This window comes from Cebus imitator, unplaced genomic scaffold (genome assembly GCF_001604975.1).
Source record: "Cebus imitator isolate Cc_AM_T3 unplaced genomic scaffold, Cebus_imitator-1.0 Scaffold253, whole genome shotgun sequence".
In the NCBI taxonomy this organism is placed as follows: Eukaryota; Metazoa; Chordata; class Mammalia; order Primates; family Cebidae; genus Cebus; species Cebus imitator.
Genome location: NW_016107568.1, coordinates 1,870,158 through 1,894,643, shown reverse-complemented (window position 1 = coordinate 1,894,643; position 24,486 = coordinate 1,870,158). Strand labels below are relative to the sequence as shown.

The following is a 24,486-nucleotide window of genomic DNA, read 5'->3' as shown; positions in this document are numbered from 1 at the left end:
CGCTTATCTCTAGTGGGACAGAACTGGACGGCTAGGGTGTAGAGCTGAGAAGGAAACAGTTCAGTGCAAGCTTTTTGTACTTTTGATTTTTGTACAATGTGAATGTACAGCTTATTCAAAAGATAAATGGGGCTGGGCAGGGTGGCTCATGTCTGTAATCCTAGTACTTTGGGAGGCCAAGGCGGATGGAACACCTGAGCTCAGAAGTTTGAGACCAGCCTGGGCAACATGGTGGAACCCTGTCTCTACTAAAAATACAAAAATTAGCTGGGTGTGGTGGCACACGCCTATAATCCCAGCTACTCAGGAGGCTGAGGCACAATAATCACTTGAACCCAGGAGGCAGAGGTTGCAGTAAGCAGAGATCACGCAGCTGTGCTCCAGCCTGGGTGACCAAGCAAGACTCTGTCTCCAAACAAAAAAAAAGATGGCATTATAAATTAAAAATTTAAATAAACCAAGACACCGGAGACACATGCTAAATCAATTATAAATACAACACAATTAAATGTACTGTAATTTTTTTCTAGTATTTTCAGATATAGAGCACAATGAGCCAATATACCCAGCTTTATTGTAGACATTGATTACCATCATCATCATCAAAGGAGGTTAGTCATTAAGGAAAACTTGTTTGTGATGTTTATCTATTCATCTCTCTAGTAAATAGGTGTTGCTCACAATGTATCAGGCCCTGTGCTGGGCATTGGCATTCCCAAGATAAGCTATAAAGATAAGGTCCCTGCCCTCTCCAATCATACAAATTTTTATATACTGCTTTGAAATTATTTCATAGTCACCTCATGAGTAGATATCAAATCTTCTAACCAGATTTTTTTTTTTGGGGGGGGGGGCGGACAGAGTTTCGCTCTTGTTACCCAGGCTGGAGTGCAATGGCGCGATCTCGGCTCACCGCAACCTCCGCCTCCTGGGTTCAGGCAATTCTCCTGCCTCAGCCTCCTGAGTAGCTGGGATTACAGGCACACACCACCATGCCCAGCTAATTTTTTGTATTTTTAGTAGAGACAGGGTTTCACCGTGTTGACCAGGATGGTCTCGATCGCTTGACCTCGTGATCCACCCACCTCGGCCTCCCAAAGTGCTGGGATTACAGGCTTGAGCCACTGCGCCCGGCCTCTAACCAGATTTAAAATGGCTGGACTCTCTGCCTTAAGGATTCTGGATTATATTACCTTTAGTAAATCTTTAAGCCCATTTATCTGAGATTTCTATTCCATGTCAGACCATGTGAGCTCACCACTCTGAACAAAAGATTTTATCTCAAGATGGGCTTGGGACTTCTCACCCTTCCTACTGTCAGAGCCACACTTTGATCTCCTTTCTGTGTCTCAGCTTGCTCACTGGTCTCCTCTGTCCTGCTTTGTCAGGTCTCTTTGACAGTCCTTCCACATCATCAAGCCTTAAGATACCTCTGCCCTCAGGGGTCATTGCAACTAAAACCACCTTTCCTTCCATCTCTTTATGTCCAAACTCTGCCTGTTCTTCAGAGTCCATCCAAGTTTCAACTCCACCTCCTTGATTAAATCTCCATAATCTCTCTACATCCCTAATGTTTGCTCCACATATTTTTGCAAACCACCTGGCTTTTATTCTACAAATGTTACAGAAACTTATGCCTCATTTTGTCAAGCACACTCTAGTTCCTTGAGATCAAAGTCTGTATTATGATTTTTTTTATGTCCAAATAACACATAGTACAAAGATGGGTTAATTCGCAGAATTACATTTAGTCTAGAAAAAGCAATGACTACTTAGGAAAATTCCTAAGTGGGAGAATGCAGAGCTGAGTTTCACAAAGATAAACTGGTGACCCCATGGGCCCTGTTTATTATCTGGACTGCACTCACCTTGGCCTGCATCTCACTCAGGTGAGCCATGAGCTCATCCAACTGAGCAGCTGCTGAGGTTTTAGAAGGTGGTGGTGACACCTTTGGCTCTCGGGGTTCACTACAGAAGGAAAACAAAAAAGTCATATGAACAAATCAAACTCAAATAAATGTTAAGCCACATATAAAGTACTGAAAATGCAATTTTAATAATGAATCCCTTGGATGTAAAGCTAAAATCAGAGATAGAAGGTATTTTTTAAAAATAATATGTACTAGACCAAAAATCTAAACAAGCTCTCTCTGCCTTTTGTCTCTATTTCTCCCTAGTCATCTAAGTTATAAAAAGTATTATATTTCCTGTCAGTTATTGCCAAAAATTAAAAATAAACTAGAATATAGAGCAGGGGTCCTTGGGTCAAATCTGGCCATGTCCATTCATTTACCTGCTGTCTATAGCTGCTTTTCTTCAGAGTGAGTAGTTGCTACAAAGACCTTACAGTCCACAAAACCTAACAAACTAACTATCTGCCTCTTTACAAAACAAGTTTGCCAACCTCCGGTACAGAAAGTTTAGATAATATATACGATAATGGTTTCATATTCATATAATTGTAAGTAAATTATAAATAAATAAAACTTTGGACCTGATAAACAGAATAGAGATTCAAGTATCTGCATAATCATTAGTAAAATTAACCATGAGGATATAAACTAAAGCTCAATAAAATTTTTAAAGTACATCATATAGACCATATTCTTAGATTGCAGTAAATAGAAGTATAAATTAATCATAAAAACTATCCACTTAAGAAAAAACAAAGTACTTCTAAATAATTTATGGGATAAAAAAATTAAACTGAATTATCAAACCAGTTAGAAATAGCAACAAAACACACACACACACACACACACAACACACACACACACACACACACACACTAACACACATGCACACACACACACATGCCTTTGGGAGTTGAAAGCTAAATGTTATTGAAAGGAAAATATATAAAAAGACTCAAGTGTGATATTGAAAAATGAGAAAGATAAGAAATAAACAAAACTTCCAAGTCAAGAGTCTCAGAAAAATATAAAATAATTGAACAGAAGGAATAAAAGCATAAATTAATGAAACAGAAAACAAGAAATAAAACAAAACCTAGTTCAACCATTGAAGAAAACAGTGTTGTGCTTCCTCAAGGACCTAGAAATAGAAATTCCATTTGACCCAGCAATCCCATTACTGGGTATATATCCAAAGGATTATAAATCATTCTATTATAAAGACACATGCACACGTATGTTCGCTGCAGCACTGTTTACAATAGCAAAGACCTGGAACCAACCCAAATGCCCATCGACGATAGGCTGGACAAGGAAAATGTGGCACATATACACCATGGAATACTATGCAGCCATAAAAAATGATGAGTTTGTGTCTTTTGTAGGGACATGGATGAATCTGGAAATGATAATTCTCAGCAAACTGACACAAGAACAGTACATCAAACACCACATGTTCTCACTCATAGGCAGGTGATGAACAATGAGAACACATGGACACAGGGAGGGGAGCATCACACATTTGGGGGGCCAAGGGAAGGACAGCCGGCGGGTGGGGAGGTCAGGAATGGATAACATAGGGAGAAATGCCAGATGTAGGTAACAGGAGGATGGAGGGAGCAAACCACATTGCCACGTGTGTACCTATGCAACAATCCTGCATGATCTGCACATGTACCCCAGAACCTAAAGTACAATAAAAAAAAACTGACAGTTTTGGGGAATCATTGTATAAAATTGTCAAATACATAGAAAAATATGGAAAATTACCTAATTCTTCCTATAAATAGCTCAGAAACTTTTTAAAATTAAAGAAAAAACTATGGGCATATGTGGAGAGAGGTTAAATTAGCTGAAATGTGTTTTTTTTTTAAATCATAAAAATAAAAAAAATCATGGCTAGTTTGTGTTTATACTGGTCATCCAAAAATAGTTCAAAATTAGGAAAAAGATTAATATAATTCATTAACAAATAGGAGAAAAGCTTTATAAACACATTGATAGGTGCTGAAAAAACAGTAGAAGACAAATTTAACAACCATCTGTTGTTGAATATCAAGAAAAAGTCAATAAACTGATAAAATGTGTCCAAAAGATATCTATAACAAGCCTCATAATTAATTATAAAAATTAAGCACATTTTTAATTAAGAGAAAGTTGGACATAGATCCTACTACCATTGAAAAACTTTAACGTTATTCTAGAATACATTGTCAAATGCATTTTAAAGTAAAATAAGAGAATTATATATTTGAAATAAAGGCAGTGTACCCTCATTCTTTCTTTTAAAATAGACAGTATAATCATTTCTGAGGAAAATGTAAGATAAATGACTGAACAACCACTGGAATGAATAAAAAAGATCAGGGTGGCGATTAGATATAGAAATAAAATGAAACAGTCTCTTTCCTATGATCATCAACAAGCAATTTGAAAATTCAATGAAAAAAAAAGAAACTGTTCACAATTCTAACAAAAGTTATAAAATATCAAAGAGGCTGGGTACGGTAGCTCACGTGGTGGCTCATGCCTGTAATCCCAGCACTTTGGTATGCAGAGGCGGGCGGATCATGAGGTCAACAGATCGAGACCATCCTGGCCAACAGAGTGAAACCCTGTCTCTACTAAAATATAAAAATTAGCTGAGCATGGTGGCGCGCGTCTATAGTCCCAGCTACTTGGGAGGCTGAGGCTGGAGAAATGCTTGATCCCGGGAGGCAGAGGTTGCAGTGAGCCGAGATCGCGCCACTGCATTCCAGCCTGGCGCCTGGCGACAGAATGAGACTGTCTCAAAAAAAAAAAAAAAAAACTTTTTTTAAAAATAAAATAAAATACCAAGGAATACACTTAACAAGAAATATGTGAGAATTCTATGATAAAAAAAAACCATTGGCAGACATAAAGGAAGATCCACATATCCAATTAAACAATAGGCAAAGGACCTGAATAGATGTTTATCCAAAGAAGAAATAAAACTGGTCAAAAGGTATATGAAAAGGTATTCAACACCATTAATCATCAGGGAAATGCAAATGAAACTATTATGAGATACCACTCCCAAACAGATGGCTATTCTCAAAAAGTCAAAAGGTGGCAAATGTTGGCCAGGGTATGGACAAAAAAGAACTCTTATACACTGTTTGTGGGAATGGAGACTGTTACAGCCATTACAGAAAACAGTATGGAGGTTTCCAAAGGAATTGAAAATAGAAATACCACATGACACAGGAATCCTTCTTCTGGGCATACACAAATTAAATGAAATTACCACTTCGTAAAGATCTTCACTCTTAAGTTCATTGCAGCACTATTCACTATAGCTAAGAGGTAGAAACAATTAAGTGTCCATCAGTGGATGGACATCCATAGAATAAAGAAATTGTGAAATATGCACACACACACACACACACACAATAGAATATCATTCAGACTTAAAAAAAAAGGAGACCCTGTTATTTGTCATAGCACTGATGAATCTGAAGGACATTATACAAGTGAAATAATAAAGAAAAATATTCCATGATCTCACTTATAGGTGGAATCTTTTTTTTAAAAAAAAGATCAAATATGTAGAGGTAATGGTGATGAGGGGCAGGAAAGGGGGTGAAAATGGGGACATGTAGGTTAGAGGATATGAAGCAGCAGATATGTAAGATAAGCCTAGAGATCTAATGTACACCGTAAGAACTATAGGTAATAAAATTGCATTGGATTTAGTATTCCTGCTAAACTAGTAAATTTTGCCTGTTCTTACCACAGAAACAAACAAAAATGTGTAACTATGTAAGATAATAAATATGTCAATTTACCTCACTATAGTAACCATTTTACTAACTATTCATATCCCATAAAATCATATTGTACTCCTCAAAGATGCACAATAAAATACATATTTTAGAAAAGGTCTACATAAATGAAGATAAATATTATAACGTCAGTTTCCCCTAATTAAATTGTAGATTAAATGTAATTCAAATAAAAATTCTGATAGAATTATTCAAGCTAATTAATAAGGTGATGTTAAAATTTATGGGATAGAACTCTCAAGACAATTCTGAAAAAAAAAGGAGGGTATGTGTGGTGGCTCACACCTTGGTCCCTGCACTTTGGGAGGTCCAGGTGAGAAGATTACCTGGGATCTGAAGTTCGAGAACATCCTGGGAAACATGAAAGAGACCTGGTCTCTATAAAAATTAAAAGTTTTAAAGAAAAAAAAAAACAGGAGGGAAGACTTGTCTTGATAGATGTGTCTTATAGAGTTACAATAATTAAATTTGTATGATGCTGGTAAAAAAAAAAAAAATAGATAGGGCTGGGTGCAATGGTTCACACCTGTGATTCCTTTAGGAAGCTGAGGCAGGAGGACTGCTTGAGCCCAGGAGTTTGAGACCAGCCTGGGCAACATAGGGAGACCCTGTCTCTACAAAAATTACAAAGTCAGCCAGATGTGGTGGCACATCCCTGTCATCTCAGCTACTCAGCAGGCTGGGGCAGGAGGACCACTTTGGCCCAAAAGGCCAAGGCTGCAGTGGGTTGTGATCACACTATTGCATGCCAGCCTAGACAACAGAAAAAGAATGAGACCTTGTCAAAAAAAAGAAAAGAAAAGAGGAGAAGGGAAGGGAGAGGACAGGAGGGGAGGGGAGAGGAGGGAGAGGAGGGGAGAGGGAAAGGGGGTGGGGTGGGGAGGGCAGAAGAGGGGAAGGGGGTGGGGAGGGGAGGGCAGGAGAGGGGAGAGGGAAAGGGAGAGGAGAGGAAGGAAGAAGGAAAGGGAAGGGAGGGAGGGAGGAAGGGAGAGAAGGAGGGAGGGAGAGAAGAAGGGAGGAAGGGAGGGAAGGGAGGGAAGGGAAGGAAGGGAGGGAAGGGAAAGGAAGGAGGGAAGGGAAGGGAGGGAAGAAAGGGAGGGAAGGAAGGAAAGGAGGGAGGGAAGGAGGGAGGGAGGGAAAAGAAAAGGGAAGAGAAAAAGAAAAAGAAAAAACAAACAGGTCAAAGGAGAAGATTAGAAAACCCAGAAACAGGCTCCTGCATCTATAAGAACTTCATATATGATCAATGTGGCATTTCAAATCATCCAAAACAGACTATTTGACTCAATGAATAATAACCTATTTTGGACAAAATAAATATGGATCCCCAACACACCACATACATGAATAAATTTGAGACACATTAAAGATAGATATAAATATTCTTAAACATAAGATAATAGAAAAATGAAAAATATATTTTACAATTGGGGGTAATGAAGGCTTTCCTAAGATGGACATAAAATTCTGAAGTGACATCAAAAATGAAAAATATATTGACACAGCTAAACTCACAAAACTTACATATAAATATTTAAAATATAATATTCAAGTCTTTAAAGAAATCTATAAATAATTAAAAAACAGAAACCTGAGCTAAGGATTCTTTTAAAAAGCAGGTTTCAGAAAAAGAAACTAAAATGTTTATTACTATATAAAAACACCCTTGACCTTATTAATCTTTAAATTTGCAATTTAAAGCAATGATATACCAATATTTATCTATTAGTCAAAATTTTAAAAGAGGGATAATATGAAGTGTTGGCAAAATATGAATTATATATATATATATGTATATATATATACACACACACACACACATATATGTGTGTGTATATATATATATATATATCATAAGTAGTTATGTAAATTTATAAAAACCTTTGCAAGGCAGTATCTATCAATATTTCAGATGCATATACCATTTGATTCAGTCATTTTGCTACTAAGAAAATATCCTACAGAGAAATCGGACATATATATATATAAATATATGTGCAAGGACATTTATTGGGGTACAGTTTCTATGAGCAAATTGGAAATAAACCAATGGAGCTAAAGTAAAATAAATTATGATTCATCCATTATATAGAATAACATGCAACTGCTAAGTGGACATAGATTTATGTGAAGGAAGAAAGACTTCCAACATTTGGTGTTAACATAAAAATGAAAAGCCCAGAAAATATAAAAACCATACTGCCAGCCCAGTGCAGCCACTCATGCCTATAATCCTAGCAGGTCAAGAGGCTGAGGTAGGAGGACTGCTTGAGCCCAGGAGTCCAAGACCAGCCTGGGCAACATAGGGATACTCCATCTCTATGAAAAACTTAAAATTTAGCTGGGTGTGGGGGCACCTGCCTGTGGTCCCAGCTATTTGGGTGACTGAGATGAGAAGACAGCTTGAGCCCAGGAGGTCAAGGCTGCAGCGAACAGAGATAACGCCACTACACTCCATCCTGGGAAACAGGGAGAGACCCTCTCTCAAAATTTGAGAAAGAAAAGAAAAATATATACTTCCATTTATGTAAATTTATAAGCACATGTACATAAGTGTAAATATACACACACTTAAGTCTGTAAGGAGAACAAACTAACAGCACTTACCTGTGGAACTGGTAGAGAGTTGGTGAGAGGAAAGACTCTAAGTGGGGTGGTCTCGCTTTTCACCCTATCTATATATTTCCAAATTCTTTTGCTTTTTATGCTCATGAATTCATGAAATAATTTTGTATCTTAATTTATATTTTTAAAACAAAACAAAACATAGGTCATCTATACTAGGAAAATAGCTCACACACATGGCCAAGAGATAAGTTGGTGGAGGTGGCAGATGAGACATCAGTATTGCAATTCACCTATATATCTCAGTTATTATACACACACACTAACATACAATGGTTCTATAAACAACCTTCAATAAACTACGCAGAGTCACAATGTAGAGGTTTCTATTTAAAATTGTTTTAAAGTATAAAATTAATACATGTTAAGTGTAGAAAATTTAAAAACTACAGAGAAATATAAAGAAAAAATTTAAAACACACATAATCTCCTTTTTAGGAGGCAATTATTCTGGACATTTTGGCTGATACCATTATGCTTAACTATGATTGTGTGTAATTTTAGAAAACTAAAATTATAATTTTTTCCTACTCTTACGCATATAGCTTTCTGTCTTCTGCAACCATAATAGATAGAATTTATTGAATGTCTGTTTACACTATGCCTGACCCTCCATACAGAGCTTTATGCATGTCCTCTTTAAGTCTTTTATAATAACAACCTTAAGAGGTAGGTATTTTCACCTCCAAATGAAAAAACTAGGGCTTAGAGAAGTTCAAAACTTTTTTGTACATAATACAGTTGGCAAGTAACAAAGAGTTTAGGCCTGCAAACTGCTAAGTTTGTGCTGTATTAATTAATTATCTGCCAAAAGAATGTTTAAAGGCTATATGGTATTCAAATATATAATATACTATATAATTTGCTAAACCAATAATTTATTGCTGGCCATCTAGATTGTTTTCTAACCTTTCCTATTATAATCGATACTGCTAAACAAGTATTTGCACCCATGTTTGATCATTTACATAGAGTAAATTTTAAAAAGTGAAATCACTGGGCCAAAAGGTACAAAAAGGTAACTGACTATGAAATCATGTTTGGAATCAACATTAATTAAGACAGCATAGCTAACAACCCACCAAACCAAAACTCTGCCTCACAACCACTCAAACATTTTTATCTCTCTCTCTTTCTCTCATCTGCACAAAAATACAAAGCCATAAATAAAAGTAAATATTCTGTCTTTCACTAAATATATTTTCAAAATTGAAAGCATACATTTACTACTTATCTTTACGTATTTACCAGCCAGGAAAAAGGTAGAAGAAAAGTGGAAACTTTTCTCTCTTGAGAACACTGTCTATTGGATACGACATGTCTCACGTTGACTTATTTTTGATCATTTAACAACAGGCCCTCTACTAGATGCAAGATTTTTTATTTTAATCTGAGAGCAAACATGGTCAAGTATGCAAGTAATTGATTCAATCCATCTTGGAGGTTTCCAATAAGGCACAGTGGAGCTTTTTCTCACAGCTCGATCAGTCATAATCCCTTAGTAACTGCCACCACAGACAAACGCCTTGGGAATACAAAAGGCAGCAGGACTGTGAACACATTCTGCTGTCCTACGCCCAAATATAGAATAAATTCAGTTTCTTATCAGGGCTTGTATATTTCTAAAAACCTTCCCATCTTACAGTTGGGGCAAATTTGTGCTTATTCAAAGAATTCCCACTGGTTTTTTAACTAAAGTCCTAGTGCAGTGTAGAAAGGGAAATAGATCATTGTTATAATACTCCAATAGTTATTTAGTCAACAATATAAAATTCTAGATAAGAAATGACAGACCTTGAAGAGTTAATGATTATTAATTAAAGTGCTTACTTCAGGAAATGTTCCTGAAAAGAGAAGAACCTTTGATTTGTTCCCTGACCTTTTGAAGATAGTAAAGATGCCTGGCTATGTCATCAGCAGCAACTTACTTCAGTGCTCAGAGATTTCAGTGATACAAATCACGAAAGATGCATCTAAAAGAATCCAGACTTAAGTAAGGAGCTTCATCGTGCTGCTGTTTTTGCCTTACTTATTTATCCGTTATATTTTTATGACTTGTTCCTCTCTATTATTACTAGAATTATTTTTGTTCTTGTAAAAGATAAATTTATAAATTATTGCTCATGTTGCTGTTGATATATAACTATACTAGAAATGTTATTCCAATGTTATATTCACAGCTAGTATTGAAAACACTTTCAAGGTAGGTTAAAAGCAATGTTTAGTTCATTTAAGCAAGCCAGAGTAAATAGCAGAAATGGAATGCAGGAATCTAATTTTTATGTCTAATATTCTATTTGCATGCTAGCCTTCCCAGCTCAGAGTTATACCAATCTCAGGGATGTGCATCCATCTACTGCATATTTACTAGTCACCTGGATTTTATGTCACTCTCCCTCAGAGGTATTTAGTAACGGGGAGTACATCAAAATCCAGTCAGGAAAACATAAACTACATGAGTACACAGAAAGAATTTAGTCCAGAAACCTGATTACACAGGTGAGGGAGAACTAAGAAGCAAAGCAGAAGACACTGAGTAACCCAGAAGTCACTACTACCCCTAAGCCAAAGGGGCTAAGAAAACAGGAAAAGTTACCAGAGCTAGGGGCCCAAGTCAACAGGCGGAAGCTGAAACCACAGCAGACCTGTTATGCTCCAGCTGAAACCATAAAGAAGATAAAGCTGCTGACAGAGATTCTGTGGAAACAGAGCGCCTTAGGGGGAAATGTCCTGGATTTCACTGCTTTTTACCCTGAAGTCTCTCCACAGTGCCCCCCACCATTGGTTGAAGACAATGAGGACTAACTGATCCTGGAGCCTGGAAAACCCAAGGATCAGCTCCCCTAGAACATAAAGCAAGAGAAAAAGGAGGAAATGATGGAAAATAAGCCAGAGAGGCCCATACTATGAAGAAGAGGGTGTCAGTAAGTTAGTATTGGTGTGTCATCAATTAATCAGTGCCAGATATACAGGCTGTTGGTTGGGCTAGGTTTCATGTTATATGTTCATGCATTCACTTGCATTTCTATTGGAGTCTTGGTTTCCTAGATTTAAGAAACCAAATATTTACTGAGAACCTATTGGGTGCCAGCCACTGTCTTGTTGTTGTTTTGCTTTGTTTTTATTTTTTCATTGGGGTTTCAGGGACTGGGAAAGGACTAGGATGAATTCTCACGTGGCAACATCCTTGGAACTAGAATAAACTGGCAATATGTATTGCCTCACTTTCACCAAAGTAAAAAGTATCCTTAAGAGGGAAGTTTTAAGAAAACTTCTTGTAGCACAGTTCTTACTGACTACAATGCTGAAACCAAATAAGGTGTGGTCTAGTACTCTTTCCCAAGCATGAATCTTTACTATCTATATTTTATGCTCTTTAATCTGTTTTCCAAAAAGTTGTCTGATGTTAAAGATTACAAGCTATAACCAAGGAGAGAATAACTAAATTGGTCTTTTTATTTTTTCAGATTGTCAATTCTGCTTTAGCCAGGAGAAATGACTTAGTAAGTCTGTTTCAATATGTAATTTCTCATAAAAGGAAATCCCTCCACCCACTACATAAATCTTGAGCCAATATTGAGAGAAAAAGTAAATACTCATCAGTTGGCTATAAGACTCACCAGCTTAGTTTAACCCTCATCCCAGCTCTGACATTGCTAGAACCTTGTTGAAGTTTCTTCAGGTGTGTTTTCTTTTTCAGGAAACTGGAGCATAACATCTGGACTAGCTTGGACAAAACATCTGTGTTGATTCTGGGAGTATTTACACTTTTTTAGGTGGTAATGGACATAGCATGGCCCACCAGCCTAGACAACCCCTCCAGATGCCAGGCAACTTGAGAAGTTGTCAAGTCAGCTTCGCAGAGTTGTACCTATGTTCAAAGACTATGGAAAGAGGAGGGTGATATAGGAGTTCTAATAATAAACACTTGCAAAGCAATTTATCACCCAAACAAAGATTGATAACAATTATCTATTAATTTTAATTTTCAAAAGCATTTAATAGAAAAAAAAATACCTGTAGACATTGAGCTCCCCGATATTGGTAGTATACACGAGCTGCGCCTAAGACATATAAGAGACAAGAGAAAAGAATAAATTTTTGTTATCAGAATGTTGAGGCTTAATGATACCCACAATTAACAGATGTTTGTAGCTTTTAAAGGGGACTAATGAGTGGCATATCTCTGAGCTCTTCTTTCACAAGCCAGAGGAATTATCAGCCATTCCACAAAGAAAAGCCAAATTCTAAACAGAGTAGTTGGCATGTGAATAAATACTGGTAGCCATTTCTTGCTAAAAACCACTGAAATAGAGAAATTGATCCTCCTTAGATAAGAACCATAAAACAAATAAAATGGGTCAGAGATATCCCCCTTTAACTAAACCGGCTGGTGCCTAGGGGGAGACTATAATGTTATTAAACTTGACATATGAAAACAAATTTAACATGTGAATCTAAAAGGTTAGTGGCCAGCAATTTATTTATTTATTGAACAAATATTTATTGAGGGCCTGTCATATGCCAGGGCTGTGGATGTAGCAGCCAAAAAGCAAATAATCAGATAAAAACTGTAAGCCCTGGAGCTTACATTCTGGTGGTGTGAAACAGATAACAAACAAATTAATATGTAAAATTAATCTTTTGGATAGAAGATGGGATGTAGGGGAGAGACAGCAATTATAAATATACTGATCAGGGAAGGGCTTACTGAGAAGAGGACGCTTGAGCAAGGACTTGCATAGGAGGCAAGGAAAGAAAGCAAATACCTGGGGTCACATGATCCAGGTGAAAAAGCCAGCAGGGAAAGCACCTGGAACATTTGTGGGACCACAAGGAGGACAGTGTGGCCTGAGCAGAGTGAACCAGGGAGACAGGGACAGCAAGTAAAGGGGCCAGATCATGTAGATGGGTTGGCCATATCACCAAATGTTCAGCCTGGGATATTTTTTAGAATGAAAAGTTGTTCCAAAAATAATTCATATTATATCATTTTTAAAACATGTGTTTATTGACCCAAATTTGGTCTTATTATATTGGTGGACCTATAAGGTAATTCTATTCAAAATTTATTTTCAAAATTAAAATTTCCTAAAATATCTTAAAGTGACGCAAAGTTGTGAACATTCAAATATCTTCAAGAAAATATTGGCCAGGCACGGTGGCTCACACCTGTACTCCCAGAACTTTGGGAGGCCAAGGCAGGCCAATCGTTTGAGGTCTGGAGAGTTTAAGACCAGCCTGACCAACATGGTGAAACCCTATTTCTACTAAAATTACAAAAAAATTTGCTGGGCGTGGTGGTGAGTGCCTGTAGTCCCTATTACTCAGGAGGCTGAGACAGGAGAATCACTTGAACCCAGGAGGCAAAGGTTGCAGTGAGCTGAGATCATGCCACTGCACTCCAGCCTGGGCAACACAGTGAGATTCCATCTCAAAAAAAAAAAAAAATATATATATATATATATATAATCTGAACATTTTTTAATGGCACAGACAATTATTCTTGACATGCATTCAAATACCTTAATTTGTTATTTAGACAGTATTGTCTCTAGCATTGGGATGTGGACATTTTTTGGGAACGTATGCTTTTTTTTTTTTTTTTAACTGTTCTTATTTTTATAAAACTGCAATTATTTGAAAAGCTTCATTTTACAGTTAATATATCTGAAATTGTAGACAATTTTAGTTGATGCTTCTCTGTAGACTGTGATGTTTTTAACTGAGAACACACTTTCTCTCCAGATACTGATTAACCTGTAAGTTCTGCTAAATGAAGAATCTTCTCATTTTTTATATTAAAATATGTAAATATTTCAGGCCAACATCATCATAGGGGCTGTTTTTCTGCCTTCATTCAGAGGATCTTTCTTCAGTAATTTTCTTATAAGATAAAACTTTCAAGTTGTCTATATCTGTGATTTTTTTTTAACATTTTGCCAAATCTAGATATTGCAAAATCATAGACTTTCAAAATTTTTCTCCATTTTGGTGAAGAATAAAAATTTATCCAATTAAAATAAGAAGTCAAAATACATCAAAGTTAAGATTTTTTGAAGCATAATCATCAAATTAGATAATTAAACCATATTAGCTTTCATCTTTTGATTTATTCAATTCCTCCTTGGCTTTTGTAGGGAGAAATTTGAGCTGCTTCTTTTGCAACCCTTCTTTTATATAACTGTAACTTGGTAAAAGCTGAATTTTCATGCTACATTCATTGAATAATATCGATTAAAAATTTCCAATTGGTCTTGAACATAATGCAATCTAAATTTGGGTTGCTTTACAAAGTGGTTTTTCAAAGGCTCAAGCATTCCCAAAATCCAACTGATGACATGCAACACAGACAGGAATATATATGTAGCGATTCTGAAATGTTTCCTTGTGTGGTAGTGTTCAATATCAGCTTCTGTCACAAAAGTTTTGTAGATCAATTACTTATATAATCTGTGTGTGTGTGTGTGTGTGTGTGTACGTATTTATTTATATCTATAAATTTTGACAATTTCAGTTTCTGTTTTGACTGACAAAATACTGAAGCTTGTTTGGATGTAGTCACAAATTTTGTGTGGATTGCAACCAATTCCCAGTATACTTCTGCTCCATAACTTGTTAACCTGGTAAGAACATTTTTTTTTACAATGCTGTGCTCTATTAACATTTGTATTCATATTCTCACAACAAAAACAATAGTTTATCTTCAATGTTGAGCTTTTCAACTAAATTTACAGTGGCACTAACAATGTCAGATGTTTCACTTTTTGACTAGGAAATAAATTTTCACATATCTTATTTGGATCTTTTGAATTAGATAAAAAATAAAATTGAAACATTTCAGAATTAATACATTTTCGAATTGAGACCTTTAATGACACTAACTTAAAAAACATTATTTGAAGGTTTTCAAAGGGAAAACGCTCATTAATTATGATCAGTTTACTTACAAGCACAAGAAAACTTGGAATTGAAAATGAGCAAAACTAATTTATGAGTAATTTGATCCTAATAGGTGTGCTTCACAATGACATGTACACAGGCCTTCTGCAGCTGCGTGTTGAAGTCATTTTAAGGCATATTCTTCTTAAATTATTAACTTTAGAAATAGATGCCAAAGCTTCTTCACCATGTTTGTAGCTTCTGGTTTTAAAAGGGACAGTGATCTCTCTACTTGCCTGCATGGTGCACGGTAAATATTGACAAATATTTTCTGCACGTTGCATATTCGTTATCAGGTTTCTTGAGTCAATTAAACATGTGGGTTTTGTTTCGTTTTTGTTTTGAACTAACTGCTGAACGGGTTCACCATAAAATTAAAAAGGCATTATCATACAATAAAACAAATTGAGCTTTGTACATACAAATAATAACAAAACTGCTTTAATAAAGCAATAAGACTACACTATACTCTATGGCAAAATTGCTTAGCCTCTATTTCCTAAACATAATTTGTATGACATTAAGCTACAATTTCTCCCATTTTCTACTGACTCTGAGGAGGTTCCATGCATCATCTCACAGGCCACCACCACACGGATCACGGGAGGGCATGAGTGTGGTTCACCAAGTGGCCAGCAGGGGGAAAAGCCTCAGAAATTTTTCTGCTACTACCTAAGATCAGAAGTTAGTTCAACCATTGTAGAAGACAGTGTGGCGATTTCTCAAGGATCTAGAAATAGAAATTCCATTTGACTCAGCAATCCCACTATTGGGTATATACTCAAAAAACTATAAATCGTTCTACTATAAAGACACATGCACACGTATGTTCGTTGCAGCCCTGTGTACAATAGCAAAGGCCTGGAACCAACCCAAATGCCCATCAATGATACACTGAACAAAGAAAATGTGGTACATATACATTATGGAATACTACGCAGCCACAAAAAACGATGAGTTCGTGTCCTTTGTAGGGACTTGGATGAATCTGGAAACCATCATTCTCAGCAAATTGACCCAAGAACAGAAAGCCAAACACCGTGTGTTCTCACTCATGGGTGGGTGTTGAACAACGAGAACACATGGACTCAGGGAGAAGAGCATCACACACAGGGGACAGTTGGGGGGGTAGGGGGGAGACAGTGGGGGGTGGGGAGGGAGGGGAAGGTGGGGAGGGATAACATGGGGAGAAATGCCAGATATAGAATGCACCTAAAGTAGAATAAATAAATTTTAAAAAAAAGAAGAGTTAGCTATCTTTGACTACTTGTGCTTGAGCTCTTTGCTTTAACAGCCAGCACCCTTCATATAATTCTTGAAAAGTTGCCACTAGCTAGGTTTTGTCTGCATGGAATCAAGAAAAAAGACAAGTTATCATTAGCCATCTTTTGTATTTAGCCATAATAAAGTCAGAACTTGGCTGGGGGCAGTGGCTCATGTCTGTAATCCTAGCACTTTGGGAGGCCAAGGCAGGCAAACTACCAGGTCAAGAGTTCAAGACCAGCCTAGTCAACATGGTGAAACCTTGTCTCTACTAAAAATACAAAAATTAGCTGGGCATGGTGGTATATCCCTGTAGTCCCAGATACTCGGGAGGCTGAGTCAGGAGAATCATTTGAACTTGGGAGGCAGAAGTTGCAGTGAGCCAAGATCATGCCACTGCGCTCCATCCTGGGTGGGAGAGAGAGACTCCTTCTCAAAAGAAAAAAAAAAAACAAAAACTCTGTTCATGGAATATGTGTTTTGTACACTGATGAGACCACAGAAGAAGCTGGAGGGAGGTCTGTTAAGCCATACCGTCTTACTCTAATGCAAATACTGATAAGAAAACTTCAAATAAAATTGAAAATATGGGTAAAAGGTTAAATTTAGTAAGATACAACAACAACAAAAAAAAAAAAAAAAAAAAAAAGAATAAACCCAGGACTCTTTCAGATAAACCAGGATATATGGTCGCTCCAGAAAGATCAACACTGTTACTCCAAATAAGATGGGGCGTCATTGTGGGGTTTTGAGTAAAAGAATAACAGGGTCTGACTTTAGTTTTTAAAGGTGACCCTGGCTGCTTGAGAATAGACTGCAGTGGGGAAAAGGGCAGGAGACCACTTAGGAGCCTACAGTTATAATCTAACACTGAGAACAAAGACAATAGTTCCCTAGTAGAGAGAGAAATTCGTATCCTTAAAACTGTACATATCTGGAGGAAAGAACAGTTAGGGGGTAAACTACCCCTGAGCTCATATTTCAGGTCTGTGCTTCTGGTTATTTCATATAGTATACAATGATGAGTCAAAATATCATAGTACAAAATTACCAGTTATGAAGAGGATCTACTTAATTCATCTGACACTAATTCCATTCTCATCAAGTAGCCTTTTAATTATAACGTACATCCATGTGGACTTATCCATAGAAAGAGAATGCATATATGAGTAAATACTAACAGCTGTTTTACTCGACAGCTTTAACTGTAACCATAAATTAATAAATTTGATTTCTGGGTTTTGTTTTTTGTTTGTTTTTTGAGATGAGTTCTCATTCTGTCACCCAGGCTGGGGTGGAGTGGCGCGATCATAGCTCACTACAGCCTCAACCTCCTGGGCTCAAGTGATCTTCCTGCTTCAGCCACCTGAGTGGCAGGGACCACAGGCACGTGCCACCACACCCCGCTAATTTTTAAATGTTTCATAGAGATGGGTGTCTCACCATGTGGCCCAGGCTAGTCTTAAATTCCTGGCCTCAAGTGATCCTCCTGCCTCAGCCTTCCAAAGGGCTGAAATTACAGGCCTAAGCTACTGTACTTGCCCTGGGTTTTTAAAAGTATATATCATCACTTGTCAGTTTGGTTAGTTTGAATTGGTTCCCTGGAGCTTCATAATCTCTGTGTAAACTAACACTTGAATTTCCTAATCTATTCAGCAGAAAATAAGACCTGGGAAGTGGTGAGCCTAAAAAGTCACCCTGAGAAGACTCGTCTAAGCTGCCACCTGGCCTTCCTCAGGTGATCTCTGGCTTGTGTACCATTCCAGTCAAACTGCAACATGCATCTGTGATGTCCAAACAGTAACATCAGAATACCCCAAGTGAATCTGACAAAACTGTCTGTGACCATGCACTCATTAGAAAAAAATTAGGTCTCAAAACCTCATTCCTCTGTGATGATTTTCTCAATTCTCTTCCTTTTTCCAAAAACATCTTTAGATTAACACTGAGGCATTATTTTTCTGTTTCTTGGATATATGATTCTCCTTTCATAGCATTTTATGTGGGATACAATTAATTTTCAGAAATGCACTCAAACAACCATGTTTAAGGACTATAATAAATGAAAAGTTACCGGCAAGGGACTTGTGTTATCCTGAACAGAAACGATTTCTGAAGTATCACCCAGGTTACTCTCCTTTCTGGAATGCTGATCAGGGGGAAGAGAAGCTGGGTTGGAATATTCATCACTGTCCTGAAGGGTGGAGCGTTCCAGTTCCTCTAATAAAGCATCTACATCATAAGAAACAAGATAATCATAATAGAGAATATTTAAGTCTCTAGAATCATTTTCTCCTTAAATATCTTCACTGTGCCCACATTCATCTCCTTCTTTTCTTCAGTTATGCCTATTTTCAAATATTCCTTATTTCGCTTCAGTAATGTGGTGAATTTTACCAAGAAATGTTTAATGCCTCCATAAATGTGTGGCTCGTTTCTTATTTTCTATGGTTGCATTCAATTTCATAGTCTTACTCTATAATTTGATGTTTTATACCACAAGTACTAATTTTCATCATGCATTTGGGGTAGGTTGTCCACAAATATCCCTAATTAGAAAACAATAAATCTGGGCTGGGTGTAGTGGCTCATGCCTGTGATCCCAGCACTTTGGGAGGCCGAGTAGAGTAGATCTCTTGAGCCTAGGAGTTTCAGACCAGGGCAACATAGCAAAACCCAGTCTGTACTAAAAATACAAAAAATAAGCCCAGAGCGGTGGCTCACGCCTGTGGTTCCAGCTACTCGGGAGGCTGAGGTGGGAGGATCACACCACTGCAATCCAGCAGCCTGGGCCACAGGAGTGATACCCTGTTTCCAAAAAAGAAAAAAAAAGAAAGAAATACTAAATGCTTTGTTCTATCAGAAAAATATAAGCAATTATATTACCATTTTTCAAAATATACCAGGGAAATAACACTTACGCTTAATCCTAATGATTTTTTTTTCTAACTCTTAACAATTATCCTGAGAACATGACAGAATTCACAAAACAAGGTATAAGTATTCTGTCTTTTAGAGTGTGGAGAGAAAAAAGGGTTGGGGAGAAAACTGAGATATTGCAAAATCAAGTAACTTGTTGCAATTCAAATAGTTGGGATTTGTTACTCTTGTAGTTTTGTGTTTGTTTGTTTGGAAAAGTATTATACTAGTACTTGTCTGTTATAATGAAATAAATAATAATTAGTAAAAAATTAACACATGCCAGGCACTGTGCTCAGGAATTTACACATTTCATTTAATCAACCTATCACTTTGAGGCAGGTGATATCACTGTCCTTATTTTGCAGATCAAGAAAGAGAGAAAAATAATTTGCTTAAGCTCATGAGTGGAGAACCAGGACTTGAATTTGGGCTATCTAATCCCTAGCCCCTGCACAAATTGAAAGTTAGAAGTTCCAGTCTCCTGTCTTACACGGATTCTCTGGGTTATCTTAAGCATGTCCTGTCCTTTTCTGAAGCAGTTTCTTCATCTACATAAAGAGTCAAGTGGATTAGAACAGTGTTTTTCAAATTATAGCTCAATACCCATTAGTGGATCTCTAGCAGATTTCTTACCACAGGTTATAGTTTTCAAACTTTAAACACAGAATTATATTATTTCTAAGGACCTGCCTACCCCTGAAGTTCTCAGATAAGGAAAAGAAACTTCACAGGTATTTAAAAAACAGATTTTCATTTATTTTAGATTTTAGAGGCATGAATTATTCTTAATATCATTAGAAGAGTTCTAATCCTTTTTTTTTTTTTTTAACAAATGACATCCACAGATCTTTCACAATCATCCATTTCTCAAAAATGTTGGATTTTATGGACCATTTCAGAGATAAGCAAACTGAACTAAACTTTAGGGCAAACAAATAACTGTAATGGGAAAAAAGAAATGAGGTGGAACCTATAGCTTTAAAAAGTCAAGAGACTTATAATTAATTTCAATGTATGAACATTTTTGGATCACTAAACCTACTTTAAAAATAAAACAAGACTATTGAACACTGACTGGATATTAAGTAATATCAAGCAAGTACTGTTTATTTTAGGTGTGATAATGATATTTGATAATATTAAGTAATTCTGTTAAGTTTTTAGGTGTGATAATGGTATTTTCCAATATTAAGGAACTACTATTAAGGCTGTTGTGTGTATGGCAATGGCATTACGGTTATATGTATAAACATATTTATTTATTTTAGAGATTAGTGCTAAAATATTTACAGATAAAATAACATCTGAAATTGCTTTAACATAATTATAGAAGTGAAAGGAATGGGTGGCATACATATGAAATAAGACGTGAAGAATTGATTGTTTAAACTGGTTGATGCATATGTTAGAATTCATTAAACTACTTTCTCTACTTTTGCATACTTAAATTTCTTTATAATAGAAGGTTTTTAAAAAGAAGGACAAAGAAAATGAAAACTAAGGTAGAAAGAAAACTTTTTGCCTCAGCTTTTTACTCCAAATTTGAGAATTTTGAATTTTTATTCTGCATCTCTCAATTAAGCTAGAGTCCCTTGATTTTCTATTTTCTAAACTTTGCTCTAACTAGAAGCCAAAGATCCTCCTGAGCTCAAAATAAAAAGCCATTTACAATAAAGGTTATAAGAGAGAGGAAATCAGACCACTAAAAGTGGGAAGTTGCCCTCAGAAGCACCAGCTAACCAAAGTTATCAAAACCCTTCTTCCTGGGTTATGAGTTGTGGGCTTTTTTCTTCCTGTTTCTTATGAGTGCATCAACAGTCTGAGGTTATTATGCCTTTTGTCAGATTTTGTAATTTGAAGATGACTCATTTCAGTAATGACAAATACGGGACTCCTGGAGAGTGGGGGGTGGGAGGATAGGGTACTAGACTGAAGACTCTATAATTATTTTCTGTGGTTCTTTACCTGTGGAGATGAAATAATATCAAATATTATCATGAAACAAGTAAAGTGAGGTCTCTGGGGGGGTCTCTATTGGTTGTATGGATTTCACTTCGAGGTAGAGTCTGCTCCTGGTTCCTCTTTATCTATCATGCCTAATGCCTATGTAATAAGGGCTTAGGTAAAACTTTCTGATTTACAAGCTGCTAGCCTCTGAGGTACTACTGCAGACTGGAAATATTTGCTCACTTGAGCCAACCTGTCCTAGATGCCATTTCTCTGCCAGCAGGAAAAGGTCCACCCCAAGTCTCAAGGGTAGTTACTGGGCAGCTGACAATTTGAAGAAACTGTTGAAGTGTAGCCATCAATAGCCTGTGGAGATGTAGCCAACTGGATAATCTGCACAAATGTTAGCTTCCAGGCTACTTGCTTGGTACTTTCTGTATTTCTGGACAAGATTTACCTAACATCTAACCTGCTCAGGAAATGCAAAACAATATAAACGTCGGTTAAATCTGGGTTACTTTGTTGGCCACAACACCAGAACTAACAAACTTCTAAAACAGGAGACCACCTTTTTGCTTAGTTTTGGTGTCAGGTGTTCCCAGCAGTGACACTAACAAGTTAGTTTTTCTTAGTTTTCTCATCTTAAAAAGAAGCGGATATACCTCTGAAATACCTATTTCACAGGGTTGCTGCAGACACTAAAATTATCAACATATGTAAAAATATCTAGTTTTTGCTTGAGTCACTAAATTTTAGTTTCCTTTTAAATTATTTGCCATGAAAGCCATTAGGTGTCCCAGAAAAAAGAACTAAAAAAAAGGAAAAGAAAAAAAAAGGAAAAAGAAAAAAGGCCCTACCCCTAGTGGAACTCAAGGAGAAATTCACATTCTTCACCCAGGGAGGATAGGAATTTGGATTCTACCCCAAGTCCAAAATAGAGTCTAGCCCAGTATCAAGACAGACTTAACCTCCAAAGCAGTTTGGTATTTACTAAACGCTACCTCTCCCTCTTCATTAACATATCTTCCCTCCTGGTAATTTGCCCTTTACTTTTCCTCTCTTTCTCCAACTTTGAAATCACATGTCATTTTTTTTAAGACAATGTAACAATAAGCAAGATATTTTTTTGTTGCTTTTTGCACTTTTGACATACGCCATCCCCAAACACACCCCAAACCAGGACACTGTGGAATTAATACAGCTTGGAGATTGGGTAAAGTTTAGTGACTCAGTGTTAGTTAAGATGCTGGCAACAGATGTTGGCAAAGGCTATGGAATGAGTCCCAAGAATGACAAACGTTACACTACTCCAAAGGTTTGAAATCCAGGATATCTCTGGATGGATAATGTGGCTAAGAGTTCCACTGCTGGTTTTAATTGCCTTGGAGTGGAAGGAGGTAACATATTTTCAGGCCATAGTAATCTCTTCCTTTAGAATTCTTCTGAATAAAAAGCTTAGCAACAAAATCACTTGAGTTAGGTGCTATGCCTTCTTGATTTAAGACTAAAACATGAAACAAATGAAACCACTCTGGCGTTTTTCCAACCTCTACGGATCCCTCATTCTTATATTTCAAGTCCATTTTTTCTTCCCCAAAACACCCCAACTCCTCTTTTGCTCTTTCTTTTCCTCCTCAAATCACATCTCCGCATTGCCTTGCTATTTGGCCACCCTATGATCTCCAGTGACCTGGATGGGGCAAAATGCTCATAATAAAACGACAATTTCAATCACAATCCAGTCCAAAAGTATTTGCCAAGAGTTTGCTCTGCGGTTAGCACCAAAGTCTCCCTCTATTTTGCCACTGCAAACAGTGAACCCATAGTTCCCCAAAACAATCATAGTTCCTCATGCTTCCCTCTTGGCAGGGCTGAGGACAGAAGTGAAAATAAAATCTTCCATTACTACCCTCGGTCTAGCCAGAAGTATGCCCCACTACACAAGTAGATCGCAGCCAAGTCTTCACTCCCTCAGAGTTTCTGCTCCAAGAAGCTCCTCACTCACCTAACTCTTCCATTGTCCTACATCCAAAATGCTCTTGTCTCACAGGCCGTGAGGAACAGCTTTGGCATGTGCTGAAGAAGAGGACCACAAAGGAACTGGATGAGACAGCATAAGGCAGCCTCTATAACCCTTTTTGGTTCCTGTATTTGCTTAGCACTTCCTCTCTTTTGATTTGGTGAGTTTCTTTTTTTTTTTTTTCTTTTTCATAGGTTACACAGTTTTAAAAATGGGACTGATATAGAAAGTTAGATAGTAAGATCTGAGTTATGGTGGTGCATCAGCCAGGGTGATAGAGATTCAAAATTAATTTTGCAAAATCTGAGCACCTACTCTGTGCCAGGATTCATCTTGGAGTCATGGGAATGACAGATTCATACCTGTGTTTTTTCCAAGTGTAGGTACCTCACTCTAACTGAGCATCTACCTTTTTTTTTTTTTTCTGTGAAGCTGGGGGACCATAGAGGCATAGTCTCCTTCATGACATTTCCATCAGAATGGATTCCATCAGGTATCCATTCCATTTTGTTGTCTTAATGTACTTATTCAGAAATTATGCTTATCAGATTTCCAGCATGGATTGTAAATCCTTAAAAGTAAGGCAGAAGTGGATTCATGCTTGGATTCTCGGGGCCTGGCTTACTCAACAGTTCAAAATGCAAACATCTATAGGGGGGTCACAAAGAAGGAAGCCAGGTTTGATACCAGATGTTAAACTGTGTATATCTCAATTAAGCATAATCCCTGCCTAGATACATTGCCTTATAGCAATTTCTCTGGAAAGTGACACTGAGGTTAACTCTTCACCATTTTTCCCACTGTGATTTTATTCACCTTTAATGAAACATTTACAAAAGGCCTACTATAAAAAGGAACTATAATTACGGCCCTGTTAAATAGATTTTATCCCCGTTTTTACCAATGGTGAAATACGTTCATGCAATAGTAACTTGCTAAGATAATTAATTGGTAGCTTTGCTACCATAATCACAGATTTCAAAGTCTGTGATCTCTCCTCTAAAACACAGTGTTTTATTTTTTATTATTATTTTTTTTAGAAACAAGC

The 24,486-nt window shown here is 36.9% G+C and overlaps 1 protein-coding gene across 3 annotated transcripts in view; it reads right to left on the bottom strand.

The window, feature by feature from the left end:
• The window catches only part of LPXN (leupaxin), a 41,927-nt gene that overhangs the window by 15,363 nt on the left and 2,078 nt on the right, over window positions 1-24,486 (bottom strand). The window contains exons 1-4 of one of the 3 annotated variants that reach the window (XM_017498918.2): window positions 23,424-23,609; window positions 18,624-18,781; window positions 12,362-12,408; window positions 1,869-1,968 (exon numbers count right to left, since the gene is read on the bottom strand). In XM_017498918.2, coding sequence (XP_017354407.1) covers window positions 1,869-1,968; window positions 12,362-12,408; window positions 18,624-18,781; window positions 23,424-23,436 — 318 coding nt within the window. In that variant the 5' untranslated portion in view covers window positions 23,437-23,609. Of the gene's footprint in view, window positions 1-1,868; window positions 1,969-12,361; window positions 12,409-18,623; window positions 18,782-23,423; window positions 23,610-24,486 lie in introns of those variants that run through there. The other 2 variants (XM_017498919.2, XM_037728009.1) reach the window with 2 other exon arrangements.